Source organism: Dermacentor silvarum, chromosome 10 (assembly GCF_013339745.2).
Source record: "Dermacentor silvarum isolate Dsil-2018 chromosome 10, BIME_Dsil_1.4, whole genome shotgun sequence".
Taxonomy (NCBI): Eukaryota; Metazoa; Arthropoda; class Arachnida; order Ixodida; family Ixodidae; genus Dermacentor; species Dermacentor silvarum.
Genome location: NC_051163.1, coordinates 3,223,662 through 3,245,407, shown reverse-complemented (window position 1 = coordinate 3,245,407; position 21,746 = coordinate 3,223,662). Strand labels below are relative to the sequence as shown.

General features: G+C 50.6%; 1 protein-coding gene across 5 annotated transcripts in view; it reads left to right on the top strand.

Annotated features, from left to right (window-relative positions):
* Positions 1-21,746, top strand: part of LOC119466172 (transmembrane protein adipocyte-associated 1 homolog) — a 125,330-nt gene that overhangs the window by 21,488 nt on the left and 82,096 nt on the right. For all 5 annotated transcript variants that reach the window (XM_049657275.1, XM_049657276.1, XM_049657272.1 and 2 more), the window contains 2 exons: positions 2,249-2,381; positions 15,551-15,640. In XM_049657275.1, coding sequence (XP_049513232.1) covers positions 2,256-2,381; positions 15,551-15,640 — 216 coding nt within the window. In that variant the 5' untranslated portion in view covers positions 2,249-2,255. The remainder of the gene's footprint in view (positions 1-2,248; positions 2,382-15,550; positions 15,641-21,746) is intronic.

Sequence of the window (21,746 nt, the reverse complement as noted above, 5' to 3'; positions counted from 1 at the left end):
GTGGGATACTGTATTTCCCTAGGCAGCAAGTTATGGCTAGCTGAGCAACATGAGCAGCATTTCCTAGCATGAGCAGTACAGCACCAATACTAATGTTTGAGGCGCTGGTGGCCGAAGACAAATGATTTTGTCAAGTTGGGCGCTTGCACAATGGGAGCCTCACCAAGCTTAAAATAGTATTCAGAGCGGTGAAAGCTTGCTCTTGAGCCGGTGCCCATGCAATATCATTGTTCTGCCCTTTTCATGTGAGGTCTGTCAAAGGCTTGGTGATCTTGGCAAAGTTGGAAATGAGCTTCCTGAAGTAGGTCGTAGTAGATGGTTTCTCTTCAGTTTTTGAAGGATTTTGGTCAATTTTGGTGACGTCAGAGACCACGTGTATTGGTGTATTCATGCTTCTTTAGCATATTGGTGTGGAATATTTTTTGTTTCCCATCATTCTTCCGTTCGATTATTTCAAATGGACCCTTCCATTCCATCAACAGTTTGCTGGAATTGGTAGTCAGCAAAATAAGTACTTCGTCACCGATGGTTAACTTGCGAGGATGACTCAACCGATCATAGTAGGTTTTGTATTGCATGTGCCTTCTCCAGTTCATCATGGGCGAGCTTGCAGGTCTTTTCGAGGTGATTTCAATGATCGACAATTCAAGCTTTTTTTTCGCTTGAATTGTCGATCATTGAAATCACCTCGTAAAGACCTGCAAGACAAGGTTAAATAGCCAAAATGAGGCAATACAAGTGAAGCTTGTATTGCCTCACAAGTGTCGGTGCCGTTGTAGGTGTGACCGCAAAAAATCTGTCACGTGCAAGTGAAGGAAAACAGCGGGAAAGGCTAAGAATAGACTGCTGGTGAAACACGTGAGGCGCGCGCCCGTTATACATGACGGGAGCACCGAATCAGAAGCGGGCGTGCACTGGGTCTCATTTTTATGTGTAAGCTGTGCGAGTTTTGCTGTCGATGTCTTCATTAGTCCACAGCTCCTTGAGCATTGTCAATGATCCTTGTACGTGCCGACCATAACTCAGCTGAAAAGGCGAGAAGCGCAGGCTTGCTTGCAGCACCACTATGTAGGTGAAAAGCAGTGGCGTTTCAAAGAACACACAGTTCGTAGTTTGACAGTGTAAGTGCTTATCAGGGCTGTATGACAAGGAAGTCTAGCACGGCTGTGGGCGACACGAAGGACGCCGACAGGAAGACACAACAGCGTAGGTTTAGCCAGGCGCACCAGGGACAGCGTCGAGCCCGAGCCCCACTTCAGTAGCGCTGGCGATCCGGCTGCGGAGCTCTACACGACGCACTTCTTCTTCCTTACATCTTCCCCCCTCGCTGAAGACGGAGCCGCACAGGAGGCCTAACGCGTCGTGAGGATGAAGGGCTCGTGATACGGCTTGAGCCGATCGACGTGGACAGTTTCGCAGCCTCGGTGACGCAGGTCCGTAGGGGGTGTCAGAGGTTCGATGACGTAGTTGACAGGAGAAGTTTGCTGCAGAACCCGGTAGGGTCCATGGTATCGGGATACAAACTTGGAGGAGACATCTGGTGTCGAAGTAGGAGGCACCCACAACCAAACGAGAGCGTCAGGCGAAAACTGGGTATGGGGGCTCCCGTCCTCATGACGGCGTCGAGCCCGAGCCCCACTTCAGTAGCGCTGGCGATCCGGCTGTGGAGCTCTACACGACGCACTTCTTCTTCCTTACAGCTGGAATAAAGATTCTGATTACTTCGTTTTCTTCCCTTTTTATCCACTGTTCATGTCCGACCGATCACAGTGATAATGCGATGATGTGCCCTTTGTACCACTAATGAAGATTGAAAATTAATAAGATTGTGATTGAATCGTTACATTATTTGAGCCCAAGGCTTTGATTTTTCTTCGATGGTTGTGTCGATGTCATTGCAACGTTCTGTACCAGCCCCTACTCTTCTGCCATCCTCTATAATTAGGTGCATGTCAAACACAGAAGTGCTGCTGAACCATTCTGATTTAAATTTCTTCAATATAAAAGACACCTGTATTCTAGTGACTGCTATGAGCAGATATTCTCATGCATTCAAGCATGCTCGTCCTAAAGCTATGCCATAGGAAAATGTGTCTAGTATACTACTGCACTGTTGTGCTTGCCAGATTTCAGGATGACAGTGTGCCTCCATTGGTGTTTTACTTGGAACGCATATTGGAACAAGCCTGAAAATTTTGTTGGTGTCCCAAAATGTGAATGGTGCACAGCAATCCTCTGGTGTCCATAGGGTGCGCATGTGGGACCTGTGCATCCTGGTGCCCAATGTGATCTTCCTGCTGTTTATGGCGCTGCGCTTCAACCGGGCACGGCTCAAGCTGCGTGCTACCAGTAGCCCCATCTTCTCCACTTTCTACATCCTTGTGAGTCATCAACTTGAATGCATTTTATGCACAATTCTTCCGTGCAATTCCTGTAACATTCTTTATATAGAAAGCAAGCATTGAATTGAATTGAATGTTTATCTTCATGTGTTATACATGAGGGATGGCGGGAGTAAAAGTTGCACTCTAGCTGCTTGGCCAGCTTCCACTGCCGGCAAAGCAGTGAAATCTTATTTTGGAAAAAATAAAATACGTAAATTGATACAACAGCACTAAAACTGCATTATACTAGACATGAATTTAGCAGGGTACAATAGTTATTGATTAGACATAATGACATAAGAATAATTTAGAAAACCCTAACAAAAGTAAAAAAAAAATTACAAGTGTGTATATACACAAAACACAGAATTGGATTGCAGTAAAATGATTTGGCAGATCACACCTGTATGAGACAAGTAAACATTAAAATTGTAACAACATTGTGAAATCTATTTAAGTTATATTTTCTGCTCTTACCAATGTCATTAAGATGATTTAACATTTCAGGAATAACATTGCATAGCAGCTGGTCGCCATAATTTGTGCATGAGCAGTCACTAACCAACGATTATGGTGCTGTGTGTCATATTTATGTTCAGTGAGGTTAAGGTTGGCTAGTTTAGAAATAATTTTTCTTCGCTTCAATTCATATTTTATCGCCTTGCACATGTGGTGAATGTAAAGATTCTGCAGACCTATTAATTTATATTTTTGTTATATGTAACTAAAAGAATGATGGGACAATGTTTTAGCAGCAATCTTGAAAAATGTCTTGAATTCTTGTAAGCTCATCAATGTTGGTTTCCGATGTTACCCCGTACTAGAAAACAATAATGATCATGAGACAGAAACAATGAATGGTAAATAATTATTATTGTTTCCAATGGAAGTAGATAATGGTTGCAATAAACTATACCAAGTATGCGTGCTGTTTTTGTCTCTATGTGTTCTACATGTGTGTCCCATAGCATGTTGTCAGAAAATACAACAGACTCTCTGACTAACTCAAATGGACCGTGAAAATGTGTTCGTCTTATCAGAAGCTTGGCTTATCAGAAGTGCCCCCTCTCCATATAAAAAAAAAATAAGAGGAAGTAAAAACATGTCACCGGCTCCACAGAGACCGCCAGAAAGTCCAAATAATGTTCCGAAACACTGGATTTGCCAGAAAATAAGGGACTTTGTTCCACAAGTGTCCAAAAAAAGATGCGCTGTATTCTTGGATCTTCACTGTCGGGGATGCCTAATTTCGCGTGACGAGCACAAAACGCATCGATGTCTAGAGTGACGGAATTATTTGCACAGGACCAAGCATGCTATCTTATCACCGTAAGGAAGTGGCGAAATATTGCAAAATGGAATGTATCTTCGAAAGTGATCATCCGAGAATACGGCCCAAGCTTGCCAATGTCTTGCTACGCACACAAATGGTTGCCTTTCCTAGATAGTCTGAGGCTGCGATTATTTGGCTTACCTTTTATACTATTCCTTTGCACGCTTTATGCGCTTCGTCAGTGGTCAGAGCGACACTCCGCTTACGTTATTGATGGTATCAGCCGGTCATGAATGGTTAATAAAAAGCAAATGAAACTTGCACAACAAATAGCACAAGTCACGAATGCAGCCTTTACGGCTTAGTGGCTTGGGTTTTCTTGTGGTTTGGGCGCGGTTGGCGAGCACTACTACATCGACTAGGCTTCGCTAGTTTTGGTTTTGAGGAGGTGCCAGCAATATGACTGACGATCATGCTGGCTATGTACACTATGTACAAAGAGACTAAATGTTGGCCAGCAACAACAAAGACGGCGAACCACAGTTTCACTCTTCCTCGTCTTGTCGGCTCTATGCTTCAGCATCTTCTTTGTCTGCCGGACAACTGGCTCATAACACTACCCTCCGGCGGCGAAAGCACCGACTCGGTGCAGGTGAATGAAGGCTACATGAAAAAAAAAAAAAAAAAAAACTAGCGCACAAGGTATTAAGGGGTGTCCGGGGCACGATAGGGCTTGAGACTGACGACGTGTACAATGTCCTTGCGGAGAGGAGCAGAGGATGACGAAGGCAGCAGTGGAGCGATTTCATAAGTGACATCAGTCACTTGGCGGCACACGCAATATGGACCGGTGTACTGGAAGAGCAGTTTTTCGGATAAGCCAACGCGTCGTGAGGGGGTCTACAGGAGAACGAGCGATCCAGGGACAAAGTGGGTGGTCCTGTGGCAGCTGTTGTAGCGAGACTGCTGCTGGATTTGGGACTCAGAAAATCGAGTGCGAGCAACTTGACATGCATGGTCGGCACGTGCAATAGTCTCTTGAGCATATTCAGTGGGTGGGCACCCAGAAGAAGGCACTAGGGTGTCCATGGGCAATGTAGGGTTTCGACCGTATAAGAGGAAAAACGGCGAATAACCAGCGGTCTCATGCCTGGAAGTGTTGTACGCGAATGTTACAAAGGGTAGTGCAACGTCTCAGTCGTGGTGGTCGGCAGACACATACATGGCCAACATGTTGGTAAGGGTGCGGTTCAGGCGTTCTGTCAAGCCATTCGTCTGTGGATGGAAGGCTGTAGTCAGTTTATGTTGCGTCGCGCAGGATCTTAGAATGTCATCGATCACCCTGGACAGAAACTGTCTGCCGTGGTCAGTGAGCAGTTGCCGAGGAGCTCCGTGCTGGAGTATGATGTTATGCAACCAAGAAGTCTGCAAGAAGTCTGCAAGAAGTCTAGTGGGAAGTGCATGCGTAATGGCAAACTGCGTCGCATAATCTGTGGCAACGGCGACCCACTTGTTCCCAGAGGCGGATAGGGGAAAGGGACCAAGTAAATCGAGGCCGACACGGTGAAAAGGCTCGTAAGGAATGTCCAGAGGCTGAAGATGGCCTGCAGGCGGCAGAGTCAACTTTTTTCGGCGCTGGCAAAGGTCGCATGAGCCCACGTAATGGCGCACTGAGTGGGACATCCCAGGCCAATAGAAATGGCGGCGTGCGCGGTCGTATGTGCGTGACACGCCAAGATGTCCCGCCATTGGTGCGTCGTGAAGCTGCGCCAGGACAGTGGAACGGAGGTGAGCCGGGCTGACTAACAGGTCAGGACCGTCAGGGAGTAAACTGCGACGATATAACGTGTCATTTTGGAGTACAAAGAGGCGGAGGGAAGGATCAGGAGCGTGGGAGCGCAATTTTTCGATGATCTTGCGTAGAGACGCGTCAAGGCGTTGTTGGAAAGAACACACGGGCTGGAGTCGCTCAGGGCAGTGTCCGGTGGATCTACTGGGTATCTGGAGAGGCAGTCGGCATCCTGGTGCAAGCGGCCAGACTTGTAAACGACGGTATACGAGTATTCTTGAAGTCGCAGTGCCCAACGACCAAGGCAACCAGTGGGATCTTTGAGAGAAGACAGCCAGCATAGAGCATGGTGGTCAGTAATGACGGTGAAGGGTCGGCCGTAGAGGTAAGGGCGAAACTTGTCGATGGCCCAAACTAGAGCAAGACACTCTCGCTCTGTGATCGAATAGTTTTGCTCAGCTGATGAAAGAAGGCGACTGGCATAAGCAATAACACAGTCCTGACCATGCTGACGTTGGGCTAGAACTGCGCCGATTCCATGGCCACTGGCGTCGGTACGGACTTCTGTGGGCGCAGATTCGTCGAAGTGAGCCAACACTAGTGGTGATGTCAGTATTCGAATCAGCTGTGAGAAGGTGGACGCTTGTGCAGGACCCCAAGAAAAAGTCGCGTCTTTCTTAAGCAGGCAGGTGAGGGGCCGTGCTAGTGCTGCAAAATCTTTCACAAACCGCCGAAAATAAGAACACAGGCCGAAAAAGGAACGGACATCCTGAGTAGAGCGTGGTGTCGGAAAGTTGGCAACGGCGCTAACTTTGGCAGGGTCAGGCCGTATACCTGTAGCATCGACAAGATGGCCAAGTACAGTGATCTCGCGGCGACCGAAGCGGCATTTGGCAAAGTTAGGTTGAAGACCTGCATTGCGAAGGATGCGCAGAATAGCCGAGAGTCTACTTAGATGACTGGAGAATGTAGGCGAGAAAATGACTACGTCATTGAGATAGCCCAGGCAAGTAGACCACTTGAAGCCACGAAGAAGGGAGTCCATCATTCTTTCGAATGTTGCGGGGGCATTGCACAAGCCAAATGGCATAACTTTGATCTGGTAGAGCCCATCGGGTGCTATAAAGGCGGTCTTCTCTCTGTCTTTTTCGTCAACGGCGATTTGCCAATAGCTGGATCGAAGGTCTATAGAAGAAAAGTACTGTGCGCCATGCAAAGAGTCGAGGGCGTCGTCAATTCGCGGCAGAGAGTACACATCCTTTTTAGTAATCTTGTTTAGGTGGCGATAGTCGACGCAGAACCGCCAGGTGTTGTCTTTTTTTTCTGACAAGCACCACATGGGATGCCCAAGGACTCGTAGATGGTTCGATAATGTCCTTTGTAAGCATTTTCTCGACTTCCGTTTGAATTACGCGCCGTTCAGTCGCAGACACTCTGTAAGGACGCCTATGGATGGGACTGGCATTGCCGGTGTCAATGCGATGAGTCAAAACTTTTGTCTGGCTGAGATGGGGCGAAGCAAAATCGAAAACGTCGCTGTAAGCGGCTAGCAAGCGACGAAGGTCGTCAGACTGAGCAGCCGAAAGGTCGGGGGCGATCATGGCGTCAAAATGTGCATCAAATGAAGTACTAGTGTCAGGGCTTCCAGAAGACAGGGGCGCATCGATAGTAAGGGCCACAGGGTCCTGTGCATCTAAAGGTGCTATGCGTCCCAGCGTGATACCTTCGGGAAGAAACTGTGGAGTGAGTCCAAAGTTCAGAATAGGGATACATGCCCGGTTCGCAGAAACAGTCACAACGGAGTGAGGGAGGGCTTCCTGCCTTGTTAAAAGAGCGTCCAGGGAAGGAGAGGTGACGTCGTCACCATCACAAATGGCGGAATCTGAGGTCAGTGTGACATACGTCGCGGCGGCTGGTCGAAGTCGAACAAACTCGGCGACGCATAAACGCGGCTGTGACTCGGTGGGGAGATCGGGTACAGAAGGAAGTTCAAACTGGAGAAGGCCAGAAGAGCAGTCGATGAGGGCAGAATGGGTACTCAGGAAGTCGTGGCTGAGGATGTCTTCATGTTGACACTGCTGCAGAACAACGAATAGAACTGAGGTCAGCTGGCTGGCGAAGCTCACATGCGCAGTGCACATCCCAACGACGCAAGATGTACCGCCGTTGGCTACACGAACGACAGGTGGCGCCGCCGTCGTTGACGAGAAAGGCGAGCGCTCATAACCGATAATTGCGCCCCCATATCTATGAGCGCCGAAACAGGCACGCCGTCCACTTCGATGTCCAAAAGGTTTTGTCGGGTGGTCAGAGTCAACAGAGGATTTCCGGGTCGGTTGGTCAATGCAGCATCACCTCCGGGAGCTCCACCGGTCAGTTTTCCAAAGAGGGACGGCGAGGGTATGGCGACGGTGAGCGACGGGCAATCGGTGAGCAAGAACACCGGTTCTGTGGGGACGGCGAGCGGCGGTCATAGTGTGGAGTCGGAGCAGCAACATCACAGTGCGGCAGGTCATTGCGGGCATGAAAAGGCAAGGACCGGCTGTCTTCCGGGCGGTAAGCGTACGCGGGACAAGGAGACGAAATCTGACGATAGCGACAATGGCGGGAAATATGACCTACTTCATTGCAATTAAAGCATATTGGCTTGTCGTCATGTGTGCGCCACTGGTTTGGTTCGCGGTATCGGAGGTAGGGGGGAGGGGGGTCAACTGTGGGCCTGGAGGTCGAAAGAAATTGCCGACCGTAGGGCTACTTACAGAACAGATCTGATGGATGCCTGCGTTCGCCAGCTCTTCGCGTACGACAGCTTGAATCAGAGATGCTGCCGGCGGGACTCGTCGTAAGAACGTATCGGGGGGACCGACGGAGATGCAGCCTCAATCTCACGCCGGACAAGACGCAACAAGTTTTCGGCACCAGGCGGCTGGACGTCTTCACACGAGCTAGCGGCGGTATTAGGGAGCCGAACGAATTGTGAGACACGATGGCTCTTTGCTTCTTCAAAGCGTCGGCACTCTCTTATAATGTCGTCGACCGTCGAGTAGTCCTTGTATACGAGTAAATTAAAGGCGTCGTCTGCGGTGCCTTTAAGAATGTGGCTGACCTTGTCAGCTTCGAGCATCTTGTCATCGACTCGCTGACAGAGTGCTAATACATCTTGAATGTACACAACGTACGGTTCAGTAGATGTTTGGGCCTGGCATGAACGTTCCTTCTTGGCGGCTCGCTGGCGGCCAAGTGGCTTCCCAAAGAGTTCCTGCAGTTTTTGCTTGCAAGTGTACCAACTGGTCAATTCCTCCTCGTGTGTTCGGAACCAAACATGGGCCATTCCCTTGAGGTAATAAATGATGTTAGCCAGCATTATAGTCAGGTCCCAATGGTTGCTCTTGCTGGCGCGTTCGTATTCGATTAGCCAGTCTTCAACGTCCTTGTTGTCAGTGCCCGAGAAGGCGCCAGGGTCCCGGAGTTGGGTCAAGACAATCGGTGCTGTGGTAGCCGAAGCCGAAGCAGCGGGCCTCTCAGTCAACGTGGTCGAAGGGCCCACAATATTTCCGCTTCGAAGTTCCGTGATGTGCTGGTGATGTACCCCTCACCTCCACCAAGATGTTACAGGGAGATTTACAGAAAAGGAGGTTTATTTACACTATGTACAAGGAGACTAAATGTTGGCCAGCAACAACAAAGATGGCGAACCACAGTTTCACCTCTTCCTCGTCTCATCGGCTCTATGCTTCAACATCTTCTTTGTCCGCCAGACAACTGGCTCATAACAATATAGACCCTTTTTACAGTGAAAGCGTGGCCACCGCCATGTTTGATCACGTGGTGACGCGTCCATTGCTTACCTCAACTGCCTCCATTGCCTCCGTGTTTACAATGGATGTGCATGACACCCTGGTGTGGCTCAGCAAACCTTTGTTTCAGTGGGTAGCATAGACGATGAATGGGTGAATGACATGGCGCTTTGGCCGCAGTTTCAGAGGACATGTAAGGGCTTTCAGTGCTCATTATGGCATGCCCAAATGGCGCGAACAGCATATACGGTGCTTGTAATATAGAAGTGGGGCTATAAATCCATTCCAAGCTCTCCAAACACATTGATCCTGATTTAATTCACGAGCGGTAGCTTGTGAATTAAGGGGGGACGTGGCTTTGAAAATCAACTTCCTGATTTCTTCATGGATTTTGATGAAAATTGGCACAAATGTTTAGAATGTCTCCCTGATACTTCCATAAAAGTTTCAGAGTGATACCTTGAGAACATTTTATTGAGCAGAATTTTTCTCTCTTGGACTTTCTGGAGGGCCTGGGGAGCTTAAAAAACATGATGGAAGGCTCGTTGAGTATTGACTGCATAGCTGAATGCGTGCTGAAGGTCGTGACAGTCTTACTTTTTTTTTTTCGCAACACAAATTTTTTAGATAGTCGTTTTTCAAGTTACCTTCGCACCAAGCACACTTTCGGGGTGAACGAATAGCCACGCCATAAATTTATAAAAAGTCAAGATAAAAATTCGAAACTGTCTCGACCTGCACTGTAGTCCAAGGAACGTGACAAAAAAAACAGAATCAAAATAGGCTAAACGGTAACGAAGAAATCAGCTCCAGAAACTGAGCAGAAAGGCGAAAAAACAGTTTTGAGAAAACGGCTCTCAAAGTTTCACCTTCTCTTCAGTTCTCTAAAATGTACCAAATTTGTAATCTTTGATGTGTTTTGTGATGTGGGGCTTCTTGGACATGTGGCCTCTGGTCTGCTGAGCCTTCGTTCTGCCTTTTTCATGTTTCTATGGCATTCTTTACTGCTGCTCTACAAAGAGCATGGTGCCTGGGTTTCAAACCAAGTGAGGTGCAGAACTATGTGGGCATAAATATACAGTAGTTCTAGCGTTGTATCTGCAGACTGCCTCATTGATAGCAGCCTCTAGTGCACTCAGTGAGGCATTGTTTTCTTTTGGTAGAATCAACCATGTTACTGAATGAAGGCTCTCAGCAGCCTTCTGAATCATCTTCCATTGACAATGGCTATGGAGGTTAGGAGAGCCACTGATAGATAGGCAGCAATTCAGCTGCTAGGTGCTCTCCAGCCTGTACTTTTGTATCATGCCTCACTTCTGCAGCCAGGTGTCTGTGCCAGCCCAAGTGGCCTAGTGAACAGAGCTCATGATGAGGTTCTCTTTATGAAGGGGTGGTATGATAGGTATTGTTACGAGATATCGTGGCATTACGATAACAGAGTCGGCGCGCGATGTGCTAAGTCGCGGCTCCGAGGTGCCGATGCGCGAAATGCCTGGTCGCGGGTCCGCGGAATAGACGCTCGACGAGCTTAGTCGCGCAGTCCGAGGTGCCGATGCGCGAAATGCCTGGTCGCGGGTCCAAACGCTCGGTAAGCTCAATCGCGCAGTCCGAGGTGCCGACGCGCGAAATGCCTAGCCGCGGGTCCGAGGAATAGACGCTCGAGGTGTCGACACTCCACGAGCGATGTGCCGACACGCGAAATGCCTAGCCGCGGGCTCGAGGAGTCGACGCTCGAGGTGCCGACGCGCGAAGTGCTTAGTCGTGGGTCCGAGGAGTCGACACTCGATGAGCGATGTGCCGACGCGCGAAATGCCAAGCCGCGGGCTCGAGGAGTCGATGCTCGATTAGCTTAGTCGCACAGTCCGAGGTGCCGACGCGCGAAATGCCTAACCGCGGGCTCGAGGAGTTGACGCTCGCGGTGCCGACGCGCGAAGTGCGTAGCCGCGGGTCCGAGGAGTCGACCCTTGTTGAGCGATGTGCCGACGCGCGAAATGCGTAGCCGCGGGCTTGAGGAGTCGACGCTCGATTTGCTCAGTCGCGCAGTCGGAGGCGCCAACGCACGAAATGCTTAGGCAAGGATCCGAGAAGTCCGCGCGCGATGTGCTTCATCGCCGAGTCGGAGACGCCTACGCGCGAAAGGCTTAAGGCCCGACCACATTCGGCGTTTTCCCGGCGTTTCCTGGCGTTTCGTGACCCGGCGCCGCTCAGCGTCGACGCTGAGGGAGGCGCCAAGCCGAAACGTCGTACTCAAGGCACACCAGAAATCTCGGCGCCGGCGCCGCCGCCGGAAGCGGATCGATGAGCGCCGACTTGGCGCCGACCAATCAGGCCGCGGCCGCGCTGCTGGCAACTTTTGCAAGCGACTTCCGCAGCAACCATTTCGCGTGCGTGCCACCATGTGGCGCCAGTGTCTCGTCGGCGAGGCGGCGCCGTCTGAGAAAGCAGCCGCTCGTACCTTCGAGCGCGCTGCCGTGAATGTGTGTGCGTGTGTGTGTGTGTGTGTGCCGCAGAACTATAAACAGGGCTTAAAAACCTTAATCGGGAACATTACTCATAGTTCACTTGAATGACATTGCACACTGCTTCTGGTTAAATCTGTCTGGTCACATTGTGCGACGCTGGACTGGCGCTGTTTGCGTGCGTCTCATGTGGCTGGGTGACCTCTCCGGCGCCGTTGATGCAACGACGCCGAGAGACGCAACGGCAGGAAACGCCGGTGAAAACGCTGAATGTGGGCCGGGCTTTAGCCGCGTGTCCGAGCATTCCGTGCCCGAAGCTCGGTCGCGAAGTCCGCGTCACCGATGTTCGGAATGCTTAGCGGCGGGTCTGAGACGTCCACAAAAAGCGGGATCGGCCACGCTACTGCGATGTGCGCGTAGCGCCCGCTTTAACACTCGTCGAAATTACGGAAACTGTCCGGAGCTCGCGAGGAGACCGCAACAAGCGGAGCAGACGACACCATCACGGAGCGAGCACCGGACCAATGGCGAACCGCGCTGGAGTCACGTGGCGGGCGCGGCCAATCGGTGGCTCCGGCACGACCTTCAATCATTTGCTTTTTGTGTGCTTGTTTCTGTATGGAGGAGATAGCTGAAGCGGCAGATTTGAAGACGGAGAAATGCGCTTTCCAACGAGACCAAGATGGCGGCGCTCGGCTGCGCCGTTCCGGAGATATCGTTGCTTGAAAAACGCCGTTCTTTCGCGATTTCCGCGAAATTTTTCGGCACCTTGGCTGATAAAACAATTTTTTTTGAGCACTTCTACTTGGTTTTCAGTGATGATATTTCGGAATCAGATAGAATAAGAGTTACAGAAACTGAAAATGTGATTTTCAAAAAATCGATTTTTTAGCCATTTTTCGCGATGCGAAAGCCGCGTCCCCCCTTAAAGGAACACTAAAGGCAAATACTAAGTTGACGTGGACTGTTTAAATACCTTTCCAGAAACCTCAAAACGCTTGTCTCATGCAAAGAAAAGACTTAGTTTACGAAAAAATTGGATCTGAAGGGTCCAAATAATTTTATTGCAATTCAAATCACCCGCCACGCCAATTGAGGAGTTGTGACGTTGCATACGCCATTTTCTGCCGTTGGTGAGTGTAACGGCGCCCGACAGATGGCGGTACGGTGCGCCGCTGCAGCTGATTTTGGTAAAGTGGCGTAGACCGTTCGGGCATTCCGCGACGTCGCGTGGAAGTGGAATTCTCTGCTACTTGCAGTTAGTGCGAGGTTCGCAGCCAGAAAAACAAGTGCAACACTACACGTTAACAGAAAAACTGAAACGCGAAAGTGCGGGCGGCGCAGAGTCGAGCGAACACGAAACATTTTGACCGCCTGCGAAGTTGTCAACGGTGTAATGTCAGTTAGTTCTTTTTTGTAAAAATGTAATACAACTGGTGAAGTAGTATTTTCTTTCTTCTTATAATACAGTACAATGATGTTTTCATAACGAGTGGTTCAGTACTAGTGACAGAATTTAAATGAGGAGTGCCTTCGTCATCGGGCGAGTACTTGAATGTCCCGGGGGAGTCGCTAATCATGTCCTGCATTTACCTTAATTTCTCTATTACTAAGGCTCTGCTCGCGATAAGATTGACGCTTTAGAGATACTCGTGCACTAATGCATCACTTTAGCTTGACTTAGTATTTGCCTTTAGTGTCCCTTTAAATCAGGATCAGTGTGTTTTGCTCTTCTTTATTTGGCAAACACTTTGAAGCAGTGATTTCTCATGTTTCTGATTCAGTAATGTTCCTTGGTACGGTCATTACCTGAGTGTTTATTTTCTGCTAAATCACTCATGAGTGTACTCAGTTGCGATATATTTGTTGTTGCCACATACAAGGCTAGGAACGAAGATGTTCTGTACTTGGTAATAGCTTGTAGCAAAGACGTATTATCGCTAGTCACTCACATTGGACTGTGACGAAACGTTCAGCTTCGAACATTTGTGTGTAGTCAGTGTAGTCACCGTCACAGCATGCTTCGACGCATTGATTCAAGTGTGCACCCATTCACTTATTCTTGATACATTGGTGATCTACAGTGCAGATCGCTTATAAAGTAAGTCACTAGAGTCACGAATATCCGCCCTATAAGCAGTACTGCACTATAGCCAAAACAACGATTTTATTGCGATAGCTATTATATGGACACTCCAGGCACATTTCTAGCTGCCGTAGTTGTTGCCACGAGCTTCCGTGTAGTCCAAGGGCAATAAAATCGTCGCCACAAGCTGTATGCTGTATGTGCGAGTGAAAGCGTGTGAGGGTGAGCCGGTGATCGAGTCTCAATCTCGCGCACGCAAGGTAGGAAAGCGGGAAGCAAGCGCACTGTCTCCCATCGCGCGCAAGGCTCGAGGGGGGGGGGGGGGGGTGCGTTTACTCTAAGTGCGCACGCCTGCCCACAGGGGCCGCTGTATCTTGAACGCCATCTGCGACGGGGGCACAGTCCACCGCGCACTACGTTTTCACGGCTTAGTTCACTTTGATGCGAGCAGCAGTACAAAGGTCATTTCGCTCCCTGCTGCTGCCGCGCTTCCTCACCATAGGGTTCTGACAGCACGTTTCCACGGTCATCATGTGAGATGTGTTCATGTTTGCTTGTGCGAGCGTGACACCATGCTTGTTAATGCGCAGAGAGCCGCAGCGACGGACGGGCTTTCGCGCGACCCCGCCATTGCATCATTCTGCCCGCTCCTCGCGAGGAATGCTGGGATGTGTGGCCGGCGTGGCTTGGTGTGTCGGGTGAAAAATATGAACGGAGCTATTCATGCGCCAGCAACGTTGGAACACGCCCGACGGCGCGAGACGCGCCGGTTGTTCGCCACCGTGACGTCACGGAGCTTGATGTGTGCACTCGCATTACGTTGGAGTATATTTGCGGCTTGGGGGGAGCGTTTGCTGTCTGAATTAACTGCCAAACTTCCAGGCAGCCGCACTGTAACCGGTATTTCATCTCCCGCAACTGCACTATAAGCGATACGTGTATACATGGAGTGCTATGGGAAAATTAACGGGAGTCTGAAAAGACCGTACTATATTCGGTCCTGCACTATAAGCGGTTGCGTTATAAGTGGTCTATACTGTAGTGGGTGTAAGCTTGCGTGCGAGTTGGGGTGGATGTGTGTAGATAACACGCGAGAAACTTGCTGTGCCAGGCAGCGGCGCTGCTGTCTTTGTCACTGTGTAACGAGTGGTATACTCCTTCTCCCGACATTCTGGGGTTTAAGTCCTTGCTTTGGAGGTTAGCAATAGAAGGCTGGCGGATTAGTGAATTTTTTATCCTCGAGGAAAGCTACGCATGGCGAAAGGCCAACAACACAAGCAGTACTTATGTAGCAGCAGTCCGTAAACTTGGTCACACAGATTCATTCCATTCCTTTATATGCCAGTCACTATTTTTGCAGCCAACTCTCTACCGTTCCACATTTTGTAGCATGAAGGGAGCACAGTGCATTAGTGAGCACCTAGTTGCATTTCTGGCAGCTGATAGCACAGTAGCAGGACAGAATCAGTAATTCAGTAATAACACGAAACCATTGTAGTAAGCGGTTTATTTTACCATAGAACACATTATGTAGTGGATGGTGCCGTGTTTTTTTATTGTTATGTCTGATATGTCGCTCAAAGTGGTATTACTATAGACGGGCTTGAATCTCTGAAAGGGGGGAAATGTCCTCTCTGATGCAAGCGAGCTCATTGTCCAGCCATATGTAATCCTCTAGCATTTATGCATTCTAATATGTGTGTGGAGAAGATCAGCATCCGTGGATGGCTGGGGTCATGGCTCTTCGTGTGCTGCACTGCAGGTGTCTCTGAATGCTGTGATGAGTGTCATCCGGTGTGTCGTGTCCATGACGGTGAACGCAGCTGCCCCTGCTGGTGGCATAGCTGACAAGGTGAGCTGCAACCAAGCATTGAGAGAAGCTCCTTTTGCTAACCTTGCACGCTTGCCTGCAGTCATGCAAGGCACTTTGAGGGGAAGTGCTGATGTTCAGAAGTAAACTATATATGCTGCATGCTGCTCTTTAGCATACAGTGTGCTGCAGTTTGGTATCTCTTGCTTTTATTTTTGTTCCAATATCAACTCTCTTCTAAAAAGTATGTTAAAGTTTGTCATGGACAGCCTGCACAAGACCCACGACCAGAGTTTATTTTCATATCTGAGGATGCCTACTTTTGATTTATTGTTGACAGAAACAATTGTGTAAGAGTACATCTAGACAAAGAAGTTTTGACTTGCTTATTAGGCGGTAAGATTCATGACTGCCATGCCCCCTGTATGCAGCGCATCAGATTGAGACAGGAGACTCCGTCCCACTCACTCCATATTTATATGCCATATTTTATTCAAGTGTTTTTGTTAGGCATTAGCCATTAGAGTGTGTGTTGAGTCTGCAACTACTGACGACATCCTGAGTGTTGCGGGGAGCACACGCCGCCACCTTCTCCCACGGGCGCTCGCCAACGCTTGCGCACGTAGCGCACACGGCGGGAGCCGGGCAAACATCTTCTCTCGCGCGCGCGCGCAGCTGGGAGTTGGGCGGACACGGGAGAGGTGCACTTTGCCCTCTCCCGGTTCTCGCTCGCCTCTAGCGACGCGCGTACCCGCACGGGAAGAGGGAAAGTATCCAACGGGTGAGGAGAACATTCCCATCGTGAAAAGGTAAAAAGGTATAAAAGAGCGCGACCGAGAGACCCCCGGGGTTCTCTGACCTCGCTACTCCTGACCTGCCCCTACGGATATACCCGCCGCAACCCGTGAGTGACCTCGTTTGCGTGACTATCACACGCGATGAGGCAAGCCTGTTTTATTACTTATGATACATAGCGGACTTCCCTCTGCAAGTGTGTTTTATTGCCCGCAGCAATAAACGTTGTTGAGTTGACTCGCTTGTTGCCTTATTCGCCCGAACCCTACATAGCTGCGATTATACGCGCTACGGGTTGTGGAAGACCCCCACAGTGTGTTTCGCATCCCATTGGCGAGTGCGAGCGCTTTTAGCCCGCAGAAACAATTGTGACACACCCGAAAACTAGCGCGGTGTGACATTGCACCCTTAGCCTGATGCAGTTAATGCTTCTTTTGGACTTCTCCTGTAATAGTTTGATGTGTCTTGTTTAGTTTGCGTGGGACTCAATTGCACGGTCATAAATAATCAATTCATATGGTCACTCTCACGAAATCTATGAATTGAAAGATCATTAATGTCGGGAGGCTCACTCGTGCATGGGATCGCTTATAATTTTGAGGCACTTTTCTTTCTACATATAATGAGTAGCGGCTGTTCTTGATACCTCGGTCTTTAGAAAGTGCTGAAGGCAGAAATGAAAGCTGCAGTGTCCTGCAAGATGTGCATGTACGACGAGTATTACAATCAAATTATGTGACGGTGCCAAAACCACTGCATGATTAGCCATACCATAGTGGGGACTGTGGATTAATTTCTTGCATTCTGCCCCCATCAAAATGCAGCTGCCTCAACTAGGATTGAATTTGTGGCCTCATGCTCTTCAGGGCAATGCCATAGCCAATGAGCTATCGCGACGAGTCGCAGCAGCTATTCACATCAAAAAATCCCTTTCACAAGGAGTGGTGAACCCTCGGGGGGCCCGCACGCATTATCCACACGAAACACGCAATATGCATGTATCATTATCCCCGGCGGCAGAAGCACCATCCCGGTGTGTCTAAATATCGGTGGTAACAGGAGAGTAATATGAATTGAGGCGTGCGACATGCACAACATCAGTGGAATTCGGGGCAGATGATACGCTAGTACTAACTGGGGCGATTTCGTAAGTAACTGGAGTCACGGTACGCAGCACTATATGTGGACCTGTGTACTGAGACAGGAGTTTTTCTGACAGGCCAACGTGACGAGTCGGGGACCACAGGAGTACCGGAGATCCAGGTTGTGGGTTCTTGGTGTCTCACAGGAGACCAACCACCGCAGGTTCGAGCTTAGCGAGCCACAGGGCCGCGTCAGCCGTCGCCTCCAGCACCGCTCGCACGCTAGCTCAGAGGCCCCAAGGGGCTACCGAGCGACGCACGCAAAAACACAGTGAAGCCCTGAGTTGACGGAAACCGTTTATTGAATCTGTCGGCACCAGCACTGCACAAACGCCCGCGCGGCGGGGACCCAAACGGGTCCCGCACCCAGGCGAAAATACAATAACAGGCGCCTATAGCACGTCGTGGTGAGAGCACAGGCTCAAGCTGGGACATGCCGCTAGGAAAAGTCCCGGCGGCTATGCTACTTGCTCTGGCGATAACCAATGGGTCAACTCGCGAGAGCTCGGGCAATATCCTTCGGCTTGGGCTTTCGGCAAGTGCGGCTCAGCGTGGTACGACCTTGCGTGAGCGCTAGGCACTGCTCGTCGGCTTAGCGTCGGGAAAAGGATCAGCAGAAAGCACGCGCTCCCCGCACAGGCAAAGGCACCGTGCGAGAGCTCCAGTCTTAGTCACAAAGGTGTCAGTGGACAACAGGAAAGCATGTACGTACCGTGCGCTGGTCCCGGAGATCATAGAGCCACGCTCCGCCGCTAGCAGCCGACGGGGCTGCGTAGTGACGTCAGTGCCCCGCCCTCACCGCAAGCCACTGCGTGCGGAGCGCCACCGCGGGAACCGGTTACGCGCAGGCGGGGAACGAAGGCGAGGGATGGCAGAACAGGTGAAGCCCGCCCAATGGCGCCAGCACCTCCCTCAATCCCCACATCCTCCTCTCCTTAAATGCCCCCCTACCAGCCTGGTGAAACAGCCTAGTAGGCGCTTATGCACCAAAGACAATTGAGTCTTTCATGCACAAGATAAATGCTAACCTCAGCCCAGCAAGTACTCTTAAAACACCGCGTTCCGACATATAAAAAACAATTTTATGCCCTATAATAATAATAATAATTATATACAAGGATTGTGGAAAAAAAATGCTACGCTCTATAATAATAAAAAAAAACGCCGCGAGAGGGGGAAGAAATATTAACAAAATAGTCGGCCGCTGGCGCGGGACAATGTCCAAGGTGCGAAGGGGAAACGGCGCGTAATGTTCTGTGGCTAGGGGCGGTGGCCGAAGATGTAGGAGTTTCGAGGGCAGTCTTGATAGCAGGAACGGGCTCACCGTTGGTAGATCGAGTTGTTGCTTTCGTGGTGGTGCCGGTCCCGAACTCCAGCCGGATGGGGGCAGGACATTGCCGGGTCAGCTGGCCACGCCGCCATAGCCAAGATAAAAGGGGCAGCCACAACCGTGGCTGCAAGGCGTTTGTATGGCGGCGGCGACTGCAGAGAGCTGGGCTCTCGGTCTGACATCAGAGGGTCAGTGACCCCGTCCTCCTTCAGTGTCCACAACAATCCGATGCAGCAGTTGGTGCGACTTCTGGTTGTTTCGAAGAGCAACAGGCACCACGCACGCACGCACACACACACACGCACGCACTCCTTGCAGTTTTCTCCATGGCTGCGCAACACTCCCAAACAACGCAATGCTCATCACCGTCCACAACGCGCCACGCCATAGAAGACGCAAAGCGTCCTTTGCCCCCCTCACGCCGACAAGTCAATGGGACTATTGTCCCCTCCCGCGCCTGACTACCGCGCAAATCAACAACCTCCTTCTCGGCAAAGAAAAAAAAGGAAAAAGAAAAGAACACTAAAAACAAAAATCTTCTACGTCTACGTACAAGAAAAAAAAAAACTAGTAATGAATTAAACTATAAGGCTGTACATGCGAAAATTAAACACAGTTTCAAAAATACAAAACAAACATAAATACACTCAGCATGCGTACTCGTAAAAGAAAAAAGTGCACACTGTTAAAACGCTACATAAACAGCACTTGCAATACGCTGGGCTGGGGCCAGCTTCTTTCGTGCACTGGCCGTAAAGATGCTAGCCTACTCAGGCTACGCATTTTACTGAGGGCCTTCGGTTGCGGAAAAGTCCGTCGTCCGGCGCAAAATCCCTAGCCGACGCCAAACTCTGCCTTTGCTCTATAGAGAGCCCGACAAAGCATGTCCCGAAGTGCTGAAGCGTAAGCAGAACAGTCTGCCGGCCCCGCCTCGTCCCCGAGCTGCCATTGCATGACACTGGTCACCGGATTAGCCAACTCCCTTCCAAAATTGAGGAAGGCGGGAGAGAAACCAGTTGAGCGATTCTCGGAGGTTCGGACTGCGAACGCGAGCTCACTCAAGTGGTCTGCCTAATCCTTTTGACGTTCGGCAAAGGCCGCTAACATTGGTTTGAGAGTTCTATTGAGTCTCTCCGTCAAATTGGACTGGGGATGGTAGGGCGAAGTGGTGCAGTGATTAATTCCCAGGGAACGGCACGTAGCACCAAACACCCTAGCGGTGAAATAGGACGCATTGTCCGTAATCAGTCTTTTCGGAAAGCCGAACCGACAAAACACTTCCTGTAGCCTTTCCAGCACCGCTCGCGCTGTCACTTTACGAAGCGGAAACAGTTCCACCCATTTAGAAAAATGATCAACAACTACCATCAGGTGTGTGAACCCCTGCTTACTCCTGGGGAAAGGCCCCATAAGATCGCAGGTGGCCACTTGCCATGGATGCTCACTGTCGATTGGTTTCATCAGCCTGGGCGGCTTGCCACCCCTTGATTTCACCATTTGACAGACGTGGCAGGAGCAGCAATAGAGAAAAATGTCATGCTTTATGCCAGGCCAGGTCACAGTTTGGCTTAGTTTCGCAAAAACATTTAGAGCCACTCAAATGACCGGCCAAGGGTTCGTCATGAGAACTTCGCAACAGTGCGCTTCTCAGACTTTTGGGGATAGCCACCTTAAACGGGTCCACAGAGTCATCATCGGTGGATATGTATTTCAGCAGGAGCCCATCATGATCCAGGAAATATAAATCCGTGGGGGACCCAGCGACATACGCTGTTTCCGGACCCCCTGCGCCCGCCGCACTACCAGCAGCGTCTCGGCGCTTCGTCCCCTGAGACCGTCGCTCACTCTAAGACAAAACGGATCAATTTGCTGGGCCTTCAGTAGCTCTTGCCTGCTGAAAGCGATACCAGCTCTCCCAAAGGGGAGGCTGGTTTTGTCGCCACTCATGACTGCACCCATCGGCGTCATGGGTTCGCTTTCGAGAAGCTCCCCCGCATGCACGCTTTCCGGCGCGCTGCTTGCCTGGAGCGCGGAGAAACAGGTTTGCCCGCTTGCGGACTCGCCTCTCTCTCCGCTCGTTTCGCCCCGGACGCTAGCTGGCGCTAAGGCACCGGCAGCGGCTGTTGCAGCTGGAGAAAAGCTCTGGGTGGACCATGGGGCACGAGATAGCGCACCAGCTACCACGTTGGCACTCAGATGTAGTGCCTCTTCGTGCCGTGTCGCTCTATCCCAATGGGGATTGTGAGTCGACAAGCGCATAGCGCAGGGGCTTGCCCCCGAATTCTGCGTGCGACACGGTTCGTGCTGTGCCTCTCAATCCCAAAGGGGACCATGAGCGGGCGAGCGCGAAAATCGGGGGCTTGCCCCCGAACTCGATGCGCGACACGATTCCGATGCCTCATCTGCACGGGCAAAATCAGACGCCGGCGGGCTGATGAACGGCTTTAGCAACGTGAACTGACCATCGCGATAGCCACCATTCGCAATGTCCACAATGATCCCAGTTTTAAGGAGAAAGTCCCTTCCGAGAATCACAGGAACACTGAGCCCCGGGAGATAAACGAAACACGTGCGTCTCATTCGCTCTCCCCACCTGACAGTCAGCCTTGCGGCGCCAGCCGAATGGGCCATGCCTCTCGCAAGATTGAATGTCGTTCGGCAGTCCTGCAAGCGCACTGCGTGCTTTTGCAAGTGGGACAAAACCTGTTTGCTGACGTGTCAAGCAGCGCCGAAAATTCGCGACCGACAATGGTCACCGGAATAAACGGCGCGTGCGCACCAGCAACACAACCTGCTCGGTACGCCGAGCGAATAAGCAAAGGTTCGGTCACTCGTGCCTTCAGGAGCGACCTGCGCTCCCGTTTCCTGGCCTCACAGGAGA